Source organism: Panicum virgatum, chromosome 8K (genome assembly GCF_016808335.1).
Source record: "Panicum virgatum strain AP13 chromosome 8K, P.virgatum_v5, whole genome shotgun sequence".
Classification (NCBI taxonomy): Eukaryota; Viridiplantae; Streptophyta; class Magnoliopsida; order Poales; family Poaceae; genus Panicum; species Panicum virgatum.
Genome location: NC_053143.1, coordinates 11936368 through 11952059, shown reverse-complemented (window position 1 = coordinate 11952059; position 15692 = coordinate 11936368). Strand labels below are relative to the sequence as shown.

At 45.0% G+C, this 15692-nt stretch overlaps 1 protein-coding gene across 1 annotated transcript; it reads left to right on the top strand.

Annotated features, from left to right (window-relative positions):
- Positions 1 to 10977: 10977 nt before the first annotated feature.
- LOC120643940 lies at positions 10978 to 13701 on the top strand. The gene is made up of 2 exons (XM_039920453.1): positions 10978 to 11039; positions 11305 to 13701. Exons 1-2 carry the CDS (start codon positions 11015 to 11017, stop codon positions 13530 to 13532), a joined length of 2253 nt encoding a protein of 750 aa, XP_039776387.1. The 5' UTR covers positions 10978 to 11014; the 3' UTR covers positions 13533 to 13701.
- The last annotated feature ends 1991 nt before the right edge of the window (positions 13702 to 15692 follow it).

The following is a 15692-nucleotide window of genomic DNA, read 5'->3' as shown; positions in this document are numbered from 1 at the left end:
TTTTGAGCTATTCGAGCGTGTATTCGTCATCATCGTCGGCAAGATCTCGGCCGCTAACTCCTACCGCACGTTACTTGTCCTTCATTAAATCACGGAAAAAAATCGCAAGAACTTCCCTTATTTCACGAGCATTATGGAACCCACAAACATAATAAGTTCACATAAATAATATCTATAAAAACAAATGACAAGTAACCTACCACAATCATAAACATCGGATACAAATAAGCGGTCCACAGCTATCTCATTACAAATAAACATCATATACATCTAACCACCCCTAGGGCGTCGGACCCTCTTAGCCCTCTGCTGGGCACGGACATATCCCTCGGAGTAGGTGAGAACATCCGGAGACCTCACCTGTCGCTCAGGACGCGCAAGGGGCTGCGGTGTCTGCTGCTGAGAGATCCCAAGTGGTGCTCCTCCTAGCTGTGAATACCCCAAGACATCGGGGTCACCTTGCGCGGCAGGCTCTTCTGGACTCAAGCTGTCGAAGTCGTCTAAGGTGAATGTCTCGTTATCTAGTCGAAAGGAGGAAGAAGAAGGTCCGGCGCCCGCATCGGGGTAGAATCCTACGCAAAAAATATGGATGTTAGCGTACGCTCGTATATTTCGTAATGACATGTAGAAACCGAAATACGAAACATAAATTAACCTGTGCACGCCGGTATCTGTGGCCCCGGTACCATCCCTGGATACGGTCCGCCAACTGGTGCTGTCCCTCTAAACATTCCAGTATGGCCGAACGCAGTAGCTGGATCGTATCCTGTATGTGATATTAGTAAATATGTAGGAACACTTGATGTAATTTTAAAGAGATATGTACGTTACCTGTACTTGGGAAGAACTGCGACGTCGGCCCGTGTATGGTCGACGGACACGGGAACGACGACGACGCCTGAGACGACCCGTGGCTGTCTTCGTACTGCACACGGCTTCCGAAGTTGTGCGTTACCTGACGCAACTGATCACGCTGCCTCGACCATGCCTCTATCTGCTCAAACTGGGTCATTGGGGATCCGGCACGTACCCTCGTCAGGTAAGTCGAGCAGTCCGTCTCCATCATGTTGCAAAGGCGAAACTGCATCAATTCAGTAAAGTTACAAACACATGAATTATCTTATGAATATGATTATATATATATATATATATATATATATATATATATATATATATATATATATATATATATATATATATATATATATATATATATATATATATATATATATATATATGCAAATATGATCAAGAGACTCACCGCGCCAGCTAGTGCCTCCACGTGGTGCCGGGCATAGCCATCCTGAGGCCTCGCCTGGTGTGGCTGCGGGTGAGTGTCAACAAAAACCAGACGAGCCCGAGTCCGGAGTAAGTACCAGGTGAGGTAAGCCCTAAAGGAGCTATCTGTGTGTGGTCCTGTTGGATGGACCAAGTGCTCGTCTGCCTGTTCCCATTGGTCCACCCACGGCTGGATCTTGGTGAGCCAATCATCAGAACACGGCAAGCCACTCCTTGACAACCTACAAAGTGGACCACGAAGAAAATTAGAATCGACACGAATGTATGAGCCAAGTTCATTCATAATTACCTGTGGTCCTGGCGACTGACACGCTCCAACGCGGTGGGCACCGGAAACTCCTGGCGCTGCCCAAACTTTCTCCTGACTCTCCAGGGGCAATATGCCTCAACCGCGATGTCATAAACCAGGACGGCGAAAGTAAGCCACAGTCTCGCATTCGCGGAGCAGTGCGAAAACAGGCCTGCTGGTGCACGGGTAGCCACAGCCTCTGGGCTGTAAGGCTCCCAGACAACGTCCTCGGGCGTCAGCATGTCGAGCTCCGAAACAAACTCAGGATATGCGCGTTTAACCCGCGCATGTGCCCAGGACCTCTGCATTCCGAATAAGTAAAATTAAAAGTGTGCTAATACATCATGTAACAATGAATAACAAAATTAGGTTTGTTGCGAACATACCTGACGCCAGATCCAGATAGTTCCCATAGTGGCCTCTCGTCCTCCTCGTTGCCGTACATGCCCCCGTGGTAAGGCTCGTGGCTGACCAAGGGGCGACCAACGGCTAGCCTCTCGTACGACCAAAGCTGTAGCAGTAGTGGGCACCCTGACAGGATAGCGTTCCCATGTGTCTTCATGCACCCATCGCAGAGTCCACGGTAAGTGGCTGCAAGTACCGCCTCACCCCAGCTGTAGGGCGGTACGTCCTCGTCCCCATCCGCAATCTCCCGTGCATACGGAAGGAGAATCCTATCGACCGAGTTGCCATGAGTGTTGTTGAACATGATGTAACCAAACAACCAAAGTAGGTACGCCTCCAGCGATCTGGTCACACTGTACTCGTCGGCATCCGCAGCCAAAAGGGCAGGCTGCATAAACAATTAAGATAAATAGTTTCAACTATCAATGGAACATGTGAATTGTAACAATTAAATTTATATTTGGAATGAATACGTACTGTAAACTGTAGGAACCAGGTCTTCGAAGGACCTGCTGCTCGCGGGTGCGGGTTGATCGGACCTGCTTCATCCACGCGGTCAACCAGGGCAAAACGGGCCTCCAGCTCATCCTTCCATGAGGCCGCCACCACACGCGGACCTACAGCCTCCCCGACGATAGGGAGGCCGAGGAGGTAGGCCACGTCCTGCAGCGTAGGAGTCATCTCCCCACACGGGAGGTGGAACGTGTGTGTCTCCGGCCTCCATCTGTCAACGAGCGCCGTCAGGAGGGATCGGTCGAGCTGAATAGGCCCAACCTCGACAAGACGGCTCAGAGTCAGTAGGCCGGCCTCACGTAACCTGCAAAAAAACAAAAAATGTCGAAACAAAGGAATACCGGCGAATACATAAGTCATAAACAATAATATTTCATTACATACCGGTCACACCAATCGTTGTGTATAGAGATCGCCTCGCCGGGTGGACGAGGACGTAGCACCTCTAGGGCTCGGTGCTCAATAGCTGCAAAGTAAGACCTGTGGCTCGAGTCGATCACTGGGTCTAGCAAGGAGTCCATCTCCATACCTGCATTCAAAAATATATGAGAACACATAGCTAAATATATATTTCATACAAACTAGACACATAAATACAATAATACTTAATTACATACTTGCCATATTTCATTACTACATATTACAAATAATGAAATACAATTGTGGATCATGACACCGAATGCCTTCCACGAGCAATTCTCGCCGATGCTCGTCTGAACGTAGGAGGTGCTCCATCTCTGGGATTTCCGGAAGGACCGACGTTAGCAGCATCGTGAAGTGCATTCTGAGGACACTTCTTGTAGTTGTGACTCAATGATCCACATTGGCTGCAACGTTTTTGTGCCTTGCTTGCTTCCGACTCGTCCATACCATTCCGAATACGACGTGTCTGACGGCGACCTTTGCCTTTCTTAGTGGCTGGATCAGGAATAAACATCTTATTCTCATTATCCTGAGTGAAAGGCCCCACAATTCCAATCACATATACCTCATGTCCCCATGTGGATACAGCTGCTTTCTTGCTGAAGTACGGTGAAACAAATAGTCCTGGCTGTAACGCAGACTCTGCACATGCCGCAATGAGATGGGAGCTTGGCATATGCAATAACTTAGGCTTCATGCAGGAGCAGAATGCTTTGCCATCAACTGTAATCAAACTCTCCTGTACCACTCTATCTCTACGGATACCACGACCACTTCTATCCTTACATAGAACCTCAAATCTATGCTCCATTGTACCTGTGGATATGACGCGGTGCAGTTTTGCCTTTTCAATCTTTTCTTGCATATATTGTGTCACTCTTTTGCAAAACTGAATTTGGGGGTTGCTGATGTTTATGCTTGCAGCCGTGTAACGCTCTCTGAAATACTTCATGCACCCATACATGATGAACTCAACAATTCCCACAAGTGGAAAGGCACGACAAGAACGCATAACCATATTGAAACACTCTGCATGGTTCGTTGTCTGAATACCATACCGTATTCCGTTGGTATCATAAAGGAATGACCATTTCTCCTTAGGTGCACCTCGAATCCAGTGTGAAAATGGCTTCTCAATTGAATCCCTAGCCTCTGCAGCCTGACTCGTGCCTGCTACTGATGCCCTTACCTTCACTAGCTCTGCACTCAACTGATCAAGCATCTGATATAAAATGCATTGATTTTTCTCTGTTGATTTTGGGTGCACAACCTCTTAAACAGGTTCTTAAGATCCTTGTTCTTGAAGTGTTCATAAAAGTTTGCACCCATATGCCTAATGCACCACCTGTTTTGGACATCAGGCCATAATGGAGGCGTTGTCGCAGTTCCACATTGCAATTTCAGTATTGATTGCAGGATACCTGCATGCCTATCACTAATAAGGCACACATCTGGACGTGCAGCAATAACATGATTCTTCACTCGTTCAAGGAACCAATACCAACTGTCTATGTTCTCATTCTCAACAAATGCAAATGCGAGCGGAACAATTTGGTTGTTACAATCTACACCGATTGCGGTGAGTATCTGACCTTTATACCTTCCAGTCAAAAATGTGCCATCAATGCAGATCACCAGAAGACAAAACTGAAATGCTCTAACAGAAGCACCTATGCAAAAGAAGGCTCGTTGCATAATTCTTTGTCCCCTAGTCACGGCTGGTAAAAGGTATGTGTCATAAAAGCTTCCAGGATTTCTAGCAGTAACCTGGGATAACATACGAGGTAGGTTATCATATGATGCCTCGTATGTGCCGAACCGCATCTCGAACACCCTTTGTTTAGCCCGCCATGCCTTCAAATAACTGATGGTGTACTGGTAAGTCTGCTCAATGTGTCGAATAATCATTTTTGGCTCATAATTTAGGTTGTCCATAATAAACCCATACATTTGCTTTGCAACAAAGTCGCATGATATATTGCGATGCGAGGGAATAACTTCTGACAGCAAACAAGTGTGCTCTGTGACAATAAAACATTTCCAGTTTGACTTCCATTTTCCCTTGAATGCATGTACTCGCCATGGACATCCAGCATTCACACACTTCACCTCATATTCTTTACTGCCAGACTTCACGACTCTGAATTCTCGTTTCAATGAGATTGCCCATAGTCTCACAGCATCTTTGACGGCTTCAATGTTTGGATATGTTGCACCTTGCACTACCTCATTCCCTCTGTACTCCCACTCCTGATTTCGTACATCTTCTGCGATATGACTGCCAAAACCATGCTCTTTCCACTCTTTTGGCAATGAGTACTGCTCGTCATCAGATGAGTCCTCATATTCTTCCATCTCTATTGCGGTTTGGTCTTCTGCCTCCATCTCGTCCACAATGCTATGTATCCTCTCTCCCTCATCAGCAAGGCCCTGTGGTCCCATGTTTTGGTTCTCTGTCTCTTCTGACTCATCTTGCTCAATATAATTGGTCTCTCTTCGAATACTCGGAGTTCCTTGATCTGCACAATGTTGGATTTCATTTTGTGTCTTATCCCGGATTTGAACAAGAATGGCCAGAGGCCACCCACGCTCTAGAGCTGCTTGCATGTACTTCTGCCAGTCATCAGTGCTGTGTATCATCATTAATTCCAATAATTCACTTTCTACCTCCCAATTAACAAGAGACTGGACAGTGATCACATGTGTCAACGGATCAACATGGAACCCACGCTGCAGCGACTTACATATGGAACCAAAACTCCTTTCCAGAGGTTTATCTATGCCGCTAGATGTGCGCTTAAAGGCAGAAAGATCTACTCCATTTGGCCCATACATAACATTGTATTCACCATAAAATACTTGAAACTGCATTTTGCTCGACATATCTGTATATCACATAATACTTATCGAGTTATACTCTTTACTTCACTACCTTATTCAATAATCCGTAAAAACTAAGTATGGAATTCAACTATAACGTATAAGTATTCATAACTACGTGATGACTCTCGAATTCTATACTGCATATGCCAAATTCTATTCTAAATCATAATTAATTGATAAACATGTCTCTAATAGCACTGCAATTGTAATAATAAATGCGTAGAACTAATTTTCTAAACTAATTTACTACTACGTAACTACAAACTAAAGTATCATTGAACTCCTACTTAAATGGATCTACTATAGCACTAATTAAATGAAATTACTCATATTTAAATACGTAGTACTTAAATATAACAATATTTAAACTAAATGTACTAACCTGCAGATCACAAGTGCTGAATCCGGCAGGGCTTCGCCGCTTTCCTTCTCCTCACTCCTCTCTTTTTTTTCTGGATTTTTGGTGGAATTTTCGGGCTCAAATGAGGAGGGAAGGGGAGGGCTGGGGCTTTTATAAGGGGGGAGACCCGGTCGCCCGCGGGGGGGGGGGGGGGGGGGGGGGGCGACAGGCCCCCTGCCGCGACTGTGGGCCGGGCCCAGCGGCGGTCGCCCGTGGGCCGGGCGACAGGCCCCTGTCGCCCCCCCAACGGGCGACAGGGCTTGTTTTTTTTTTCTCCAGGGACTTCGTTGCAAATTTGAAAAAAAAAATTACACATTGGGCATGTCGCCCTATGGGAGGGCGACCGGGGTATATTTTTGAAATTTTTGAAAACGGACATATATTTTTGAAATTTTAATTTTTTTTAAATATAAAAAAGAAAAAAGTTCCAGGTCGCCGCCGGTGATCATCGTCCTATCGGCCCACCGCCGGGCATAGGATTACTTTACAACTGTGCATGCATAGTCTCTCTGATCCCATCTGTAGCGAACATGGCACTATTTATGCTATTTCGAGTGATTTTGGTAATCGTATAACAACGCAATCAATGGGACTAATACTTACTTTTGTTAAGTGAACATTTGTAGATCCCAGAGATGAAGTAAAAAGGCCATACAAAACAAAACACGAAGAAAGAACTCAAAAAAACGATGAATTGGACGAGTTCTACTGAAATCAGTAGCACCGGAAGAACCGATGCCTATAGCATCGATGCATCCGATGGTTGTCGGAAGATCCGACGCCTTGGCATTAGTGCAAATCTGAGCACCAAATGGAGATCAAGCGAAGACCAAATCAAGATAGCTAGGTCACCGGTTGAACTGACGGCGTCAAGATAGGCATCGGTACATTCAATGTACTATGTTCCAGAGACGATGTCAAGTGCGCAGGAGCCACGCCTTCAGCATCGGTTGAACCAATGGTGCATCGGAGCATAGCACCGGTGTAATAACGTCAGCAGAAGAGAAAGATGTCTAACGGCTAGTTGAGTGTTGTGAGTGACCGGTTTTAACAGACACACAGTCATCGGTTAAACCGATGGTGCTGTAGACTGTACGTCAGAAGCTCAACGGCTACTTCAGGACTGAGAGTGAGCGGATGAACCGACGCCACCCCATGCAGAGGCATCAGTTCATCCGATGGTATGCTGTTTTCTACTGACCGTTGGAGCAACGGCTACAAGACTTGGTGGCCTATATATACGCCTCACCCCGCCCATTTGAAGGTTGCTGGAGTCCCAAGACATCACACACACATCTAAAAACACATCCAAGCCATCCAAGAGCATAGAGATCAAATTCTTAGTCCTTAGCACAAGCTTTGTGAGTGTTAGTGCTAGGTTAGCTCTTGAGTGAGTGATCAAGCAAAATTAAGATCCTTGTGCTGTGGTTCTAGAGTGAACCAAACTTGTATCTCGGTGCGCCGGCCTCCTTGGAGCATTGGTGGCTCGCCGGCACGTCAACGACCCTCCGGTTTGGTGTGGAGCGGCGCCGACAACTTTGTGCGGGGGACGGAGACCCCTCCTTCGTGGGCAATCTCCCTTAGTGAAGATCGGGATCAAGGTGATTGTGATTGTGTTCACGTAAGAGACTTGATTGCCGGGAAACGATACTCTTCGTGAGTGCTTCAACAACGTGGACGTAAGGGCGCCTTTGTGGCAATCCGAATCACGGGATAAATCCTCATGTCGAGAGTTCGCTTCCTCTCATCCTTCTCCTTAAGCTTCCGCATTTCATATTGCAACTTGTGTGCCTTTACTTTCATAGAATAGTTTCATGATAGGATTGGCTATAGGTTGCTAAACTCTTTTGGGATGAGGGTTTTACACTAAGGTGAACCGTAGTTGCACATCTAGATAGTTTGTTTTAGTTTAAATTTTGTGTAAATTAGTTGGAGCCATAGGTTAAGATTTTAATTTTGTCTAATTCAACCCCTTCTCTTCTTAAGCTAGAGTACCGAAGTACCGGATCGCTTTCACCGTCATCACCTGGGTGGCTGGGTAACGGCTGCTTGTACTGACGATTGTTTCGCGCAGACTGCAGAGTACGTATTGAGCCAGAGTCAGAGGATAGTATTAAGTGTAAGATCTAGCATGGGAAGTGCGGCTGGTACATGTCATTTCTTTTCTTTTCTTTTTTATAGGAGCATGCTATGTTGGCAGTTGCGTCTGAAAGCAGAAGCAAAGTGCAATGCTCTTAAAATTACTTCCTCCGTCTCAAAATATAAATATTTTTATAAATAGTAAATAATCTATAAAAATCTATAAGATTAAAATAATATTACTAAATTTGTTATGAAAGTAATTATCATAATATATAAGTGTTTATATTTAAAATAATTCATTCATAACAATATTAATGGTCAAAGTTGAAAAAAATTGACTTTGACTAAAGCTAGAAATGATTATATTTTGGGGCAGAGGTAGTATTAAAGATGGAACCTGCAGATCGGACATGGATAGCACCTTTTGCTACATTTGAATAACTTGAATATGAATATGAACTTGGATATTATCTCGAATGCTAATCCAAAAACATACAGCTTGGTTTTGGATTACCATTTGTATATTCATTCGATCTGGAAGATACTATTCATTCGAGCTTGGTTTTTTAAAAAATGGAAACAAAAAGTTTTTTTTAAAAAAAAACGGAAACAAAAAGGTTGTGCTGCCGCCTGCCGTGCTCAAACCTGATACACAAGAAAAAAAATCACGCATCTAAACAGCATTGTTACGGGCTCTTTGACCGGAAGCAACTTCAAAAGAATAGCTATCATACTAGCTAAATTTAAAGTTTTTTAAACCTTATAAAAAAATAGAGAACCTCCTAAATGGTGGAGAAATCAACAGACTAGCTAAATCTTGATAATGTAAAATTCAAATGAGGTTCATGGATTTTACAATGAACACCCTAAAAAGAATTTGAGACTTGCAATGTAGTCTCCACGTATGGCTGCGGTGGAGGAGGTGAAATTCCGGGGTTGGATTTGAGGAAAGAACCGGGGTTGGAGATGGTCGGAGGGGATCACCAGACGCAGGCGCATGGCCGGTTCGTCGGCTCCGTGTTGAACCGACGGCGTCGGCCGCCTGTCCGGGATGGCCAGCTCGAGGATGGTGTGTGCCCAAGGATCTGCGGTGCGGCGCCGGGGCCAGCGGGGTGCCTGTACTTGCTTCGCAACAGGGACCAGCCGAATCAGCGGTTGCGGCGATGGAGGCGGCGGTGGGAGATCTCGCTGGGCGCGCGGCAGGATGACCTGTGCATAGGATTATTAATTTATTATTTACAACTGTGCATAGACTCTCTCTCCCATCATCACCTGGGTAACGGGGAACCAGTTCATCCGCGCTCACTCACTGCAGTTGAGAGACTACCATGTGGGCTCCACCGCTATGGGGTCCACATGGCAGTCACTCAACTACAGAAACCTCAATTGCAGAAGATCTCGTTCCACATAATGGCTGCTTGTACTGACGATTGTTTTGCGCAGACCGCAGAGTACGTAATTGAGCCAGAGTCACAGGATAGTATTAAGTGTAAGATCTAGCATGGGAAGTGCGGTTGGTACATGTCATTTCTTTTCTTTTTTTTTTCTTTCTTATAGGAGGTGCATGTCTTGTTGGCAGTTGCGTCTGAAAGCAGAAGCAAAGTGCAATGTCCTTAAAATTATTAAAGATGGAACCAGATCGGATGCGGATAGCACCTTTTGCTACATTTGAATAACTTGAATATGAAGTTGGATATTATCTCGAATGCTAATCCAAAACAAACAGCTTGATTTAGGATTAGCATTTGTATATTCATTCGATCTGGAGATACTATGTTTCTTTTTTGCTTTATTGATGGTAGCAACAAAATCATTATACAAGTAGGGATTTAAGTACGACTATATAGCAAACATAGACAAAGCTATTCGAAATAGCATATTTATCAATAATTGAATATATGAAAAATATAAATACTATAAACAAATACACACATATATCTCATAAATATATATAGCCATTTAAGAAATAAATAAAAATTATAAAATTTTCATCAATAAATAGATGAAATTAAAGTATTTAAAATTAAACTTAATCTGCCTAGTTGGTGAGAAAATAATTGCCACTTGAAAAATAAACATAAAGATGAGCAGAGTTAAGGGTCAAATTATAGTGCCTAGAGTTGAGGGTCAAAATTGTACAAAGGAGGATTGGAAATAATCGAGGCTGCCAATTATATATGGACTTATTCCTTGGCTATAACTAGCAAAATGGAGTACACAATTTTGCCTATTATAGTCACTCCATAAAAACTGTGTTCAAATGAATTAGTCCCCAATTTTAGCAATATCCTAAATGGATTGTACTGATTAAAATCTGTATACAGAAGCAAAGCTACAAAAGATTGCATTAACCGAAATGCCCTCTGCAAGCATGATTACAATTGTACAGTGTTGTTTGCAAAGAGCTGAGTACCATGAATGCAGTGAACCATCATATGCATAAAGGAAAAGGAGGACTGTGCAAAATCTGCTTTAGGAATGGTTAAAGAGTAAAGCATGGTTACGAATGCAAGGTGGAATGATTAAATATATAATAAAGAAAAAGGTAAAATGAAGGAAGGATTAAAGTGCGCAAAATGTTTGATAGGACCAAGGAATAAAGATAAAAGTAAAATGACTGCGTAGGATTAGTATTGCTATATGTTCTAGACAAAGAGCCAGTATATGGTCAACAAACTTGGAAGGACTTCCTCTTGGTAGGATTTGGAGATCCTCTCATCATGTCCCAAATAGCTCCTGTTCCTGGTAATTCTCTAACATGGTTCATATTTGCTACGTGTTTGTTGTTCATGTGCATGCATGTCGATAGAGTGCTAATAAAGCAGTCTTAAAACAGTGACACTGCTCATGTTGGGTTTCATTATTAATTACAAGTGAACAGAGAGGATCCCCATTCTGCCATATATATGTTCCCAAAACAAAGAAAAAAAAATGTATGTAAATGTCCAATTTTGCTGTGCAATTACACTAACAAGTATGTTGTATTTGCTTCACCGTGCAAATAAAGCAGATCAGGCTCCAAGACCGCCATGCTCAGAAGCTGCGATCAGAGAGTTTGTCGAAGGGGTAAACACACAGCTGTGGCGCTCCAACGCGCTCATGGTTGCCAACGCCGTCCTTGTGGCGATCATGGAGGCGGCGGGCGCATCCGGTCGGCGCTACGGCTACCGCCACGCATCGGTGACCCGCCTCCTGTTCCTGGGAGCCTCCACGCTGTACCTCCCCATCATCTCCTACGTTGCCTCCTCCATCGGCAAGGAGTCCTGCAGCACCTCAGGCCTGGACGTGTACTGCCACGGCAGGTCCTACGTGTCCTTGGTCCTGATCTGGACAGTTCTTGTCCAGATCATCGGGACCAACACAAGCGCAATCGTCGCCGCTGACGATTACCATGGTGGCCCGAAGATCGGCCCCTCGATCGAGCTGCTCGCTCGCACGGTATGGACATCGTACCTGGTGTTCTACTACGCAGGTCGTCACTTCCTCACCATGATCAACAAGAACCATTTGGTGGAAGGAGAGTCCCATTACTACAAGATGGTGTCGAGGTTCCTCATTGTGCTCTGTCTTCTCAGTCTCTCCAAGATCATGCTAAAGCTGTACGCGTATCACAAGGCGAAGCGGTCTTTCACTCTTGGGCGCAACTCCCGCCTCATCGCCGGGTACATGGTGGAGACGTTGCAAGGAGACGCGCTGCCCCGGGGATCATCACCGGGTCATGATCAGTCTTTGGTTCTCCCACTTATAGTGATGGGGGAGGACAAGCAGGAGATCGAGGAAACTCCTCACGGGTACACCATCAGGCAAAGGAACAGTAGGTTGGTCACCCTTGACATGGTTTGGCAAATGGTGTCGGCCGGAGACGCCCTCCTGACCTCTCAGCCATGGCTCAAGGATCTGTGCCTCTCCTTCTCATTGTTCAAACTGCTTCGGCTCCGGTTCGGCAATACTCCGCTTGCCGAGTCCGGGTCTGCCAAGGCGTTCAGTTTCGTCTCGGACGCCCTGCTCAACAATGGCAATGATCCTGCAAGGGTGTTCGATGTGATTGCAGATGAGATATCCTTTGTGCTGGATTCTTACTACTCATCCCTCCCAACATCCTACTTTGGGCGACTGGTACCCGTTCTTAACATCACCGTCTCCCTCTCAATTGTTGCCTGGTGCTTGGGTGGCGCCACTTTCATCTCACACCACTACACTGTCGACAGACACCCCCATCAGATATTCTGCAGCCCAAACCCCATGTCCTGCACATTCCCGAATCACAAACGGATCGTGTTCGGGAACCTACTTTTCAACGCCCTGCCAACGTTCTCGCTGTTCGTGGCCGTCATCTTGGCCGAGGCATGGGAGATTGCGTCCTACTTGTGCTCGAATTGGGTCAAGGTCACCCTGCTCTGCAACTACATCAACCATGCGTCCTGGCAGCAGTCTCCTCGTGTGCAGAGAGGACTTGACCTTGTCATGAAGCTCGGGTTCAGAAGGAGCTGGAGTGATCGATATCAAATGGGCCAGATGTCGCTGCTGCTGACAGGTCAAGGCCTGATGCGGCGTGTCCAAGTGTCACCGGAGGTGAAGGCCGCCATCGTCGACGCGCTCAGGCGCAGCAACGGCGGCGCCCTGAGCAAATGCACGGCGGCGCTCGGCGAGAGCAGGATCGGCGGCGACATCCTGTGGGCGTGCCAAGGACAAGGCACGTCCGACGTGATCCTCGTCTGGCACATCGCCACAGGCATCTTGGACGCCGGCAGCCACGGCGGCGGAGCTGATGCCTCCTCAACCAGCAGCCGCTCTGCCGGCAAGAGGGCCGTCGCCACGCGTCTCTCCCGGTACTGCGCCTACCTGGTGGCCGCCGCGCCCGAGCTGCTGCCGGACGACACGGCATGGTCCAAGAAACTGCACGGGGCAGTGAGCAGGGACATCAAGCTTGCCCTCGCTGGCGAGCCGGCGGCGGAGCACGACGCCGCAATTGCTGCGCGCCTGGGCGAGAGGTGCGAGCACGAGGTGGTGAAGAGAGGGGTGAGGTTGGGGAAGCAGCTGCTGGAGCTGCAGGTTCCGGACGAGGAGGCGAGGTGGGGTCTCCTGGCCGGCTTCTGGTGCGAGATCCTGCTGTACGCCGCGCCCTCGGACAACCTCAAGGCGCACAAGAAGGCCATCGCCCGTGGCACCGAGCTGGTGACGCTCGTCTGGGCATTGCTCACGCACGCGGGGATCGTTACCAGGCCAAAGAACCCGTAACAATGCTGTTTAGATGCGTGTATTAGTGCGTGATTTTTGTTGTTTTTTTTTCTGCTTGTGTGTATCAGGTGTGAGCACGGCAGCACAAACCTTTTTGTTTCCGGTTTTTTTATTAAAAAAACTTATTGTTTCCTTTGTGAGTTCCATTTAAATGCGTTTATGCTCAACGTATACTTGTATTATTAACTCATAAGTTGGTGTGTGAAATAATTTATTTTTTCATATGCTAAGTTTAGTACAAATATATATGCTTATAAAAACAATTAGTTTGCAATGCAGATGTATTTATTTATCTGTGCGTAACTAATTTGTTTGTAAAGACAAATTATTTGTTTGCTTTTATTTGTAGACTAAATTGTTCAGCAATATTGACTTATTTGTTTGAGTCATTTATTTTCCATCAGTTATCCTATACAATCAAATGTTTGTGATGTTTAATATTTTGTTCGTAGTATATTATTTTTATTGCAACATGTTTAAAATTTTGTTCATAGAAAATAATCATTTGTTCGTGTTGTTAAAATATATATTCCTAGTAGTCAAAATTATTTATTTATTACTAAAAAATAATTTTCTCCAAAATATCTTGCAAATATAGGCGAGTGTGATCTTGTTTTGAAGATCTTATTATAAGAAATGTAACCGTGAAGTCACATGGGAAGATGTAAATGAGATGATGTTTATAATTTCATTAGCATTCATAAAGTTTTTGGCATTGGACTTGCAAATGCCATTATTTATTTTGAACAATACACATGACTATAATCTAGGAATAAATGAATAGATAGATAATTTAATAATGTGGACTACATGGATAAATATGTATTATTGTGCAGTCTTCGATAATGGTTTTAATGGATGCATTTTTGGTTTCAGGGAAGCCATCTATAACTTAAATTGAAATCCTCGCAAAAAAAAACTTTAATTGAAAATATTTTTAAAATAAGTACTCCCTCCATCTCCATTCCAAAATACAAGTCATTTTAGAATTCTTTTTTTTTTTGACGACAGGAAACCCAGCTTTTATAGAAAGCAATTAAGATTCAGTCATACAAAATGGTTTGGGATACCAACTAGCAAGAGTTGCACAGAAAGGAAAAAGCCACAAGCGGCAAAAAGTAAAGACAGGTCGCAGCCTGTGGGAACTAAGGCGAGATAATTCAGTCGTCTTCTCCCCGTGGTCTGATCATTTCAAAGTTCTGGAGCCAATCAGCGATCTTTCTTCGGAGCACTCCTGTCTTCTCTTGATCAGGCTTTCGCAGTAGAACCTTCCACCTCTGCATCAGGGAATCAATTCTGAAAATGAGCATTACCGGAGAGGCAAGAAAAATTTGGATTCTCAAGTTATTTCTGTTTATCCAAAGCACCCACGCAATTATTGTGAAATTGGAGAGTTTAAGATTATAATCAGCACACCCAAGTGGAATCCAGCATTCAAAGAGGTCCTCGAGACTAGTAGGAGCCCGCCCCCACCCCATGATTTCTTTGAAACAGACCCATACGAAGCGGGCAACCACGCAACGGAAGAAAATGTGATCTACTGATTCTACCTCTCCGCAAATGTGGCAATTGGCACTCCCCTTCCACTTCTTTTGTTTTAGAGCCGCCCCAGTCTTCAATCTTCCATGGACAGCTAGCCATAGGAAGACTTTGAGTTTCATGGGTAGGCGGCAAGCCCATAGTTTCTTCAGTCTTTTGTTAAACACCTCTCTATGAGACAGGAATCGGTACATCGATTTGGTGGAGTATTTTCTAGACTTCTCTAACTCCCAAACCGGAGTGTCTGCGGCTGCAAGGAGATGGACCGAGTCTAGTCTATCCATCAGTGCTTCCCATACTGTGATGTCACAAGCCCCCAGGGGTCTACAAAAGGGAATGGTCCATTCCTCACCATCCCAAAACTCTTTGACTCTAGCATTTTTTTCCTCCCACATTTGTCATATAGGGCAGGAAATTCCAGCCGTAGAGGGATGTCAGCAAGCCATATGTCATCCCAGAACATAGTATCTCCCCCGTTACGTACTTTGAAGGTGACCCCAAATCTTATCTTGTGTTTCACCGCTTGAATCCCTCTCCAGAACTGGGAGTCATTTCTTTTCTTGTAGGTGAAGAGTGTTTTATTGTTCAGGTATTTCATTCTTAGGAGCTGACAGCATATGT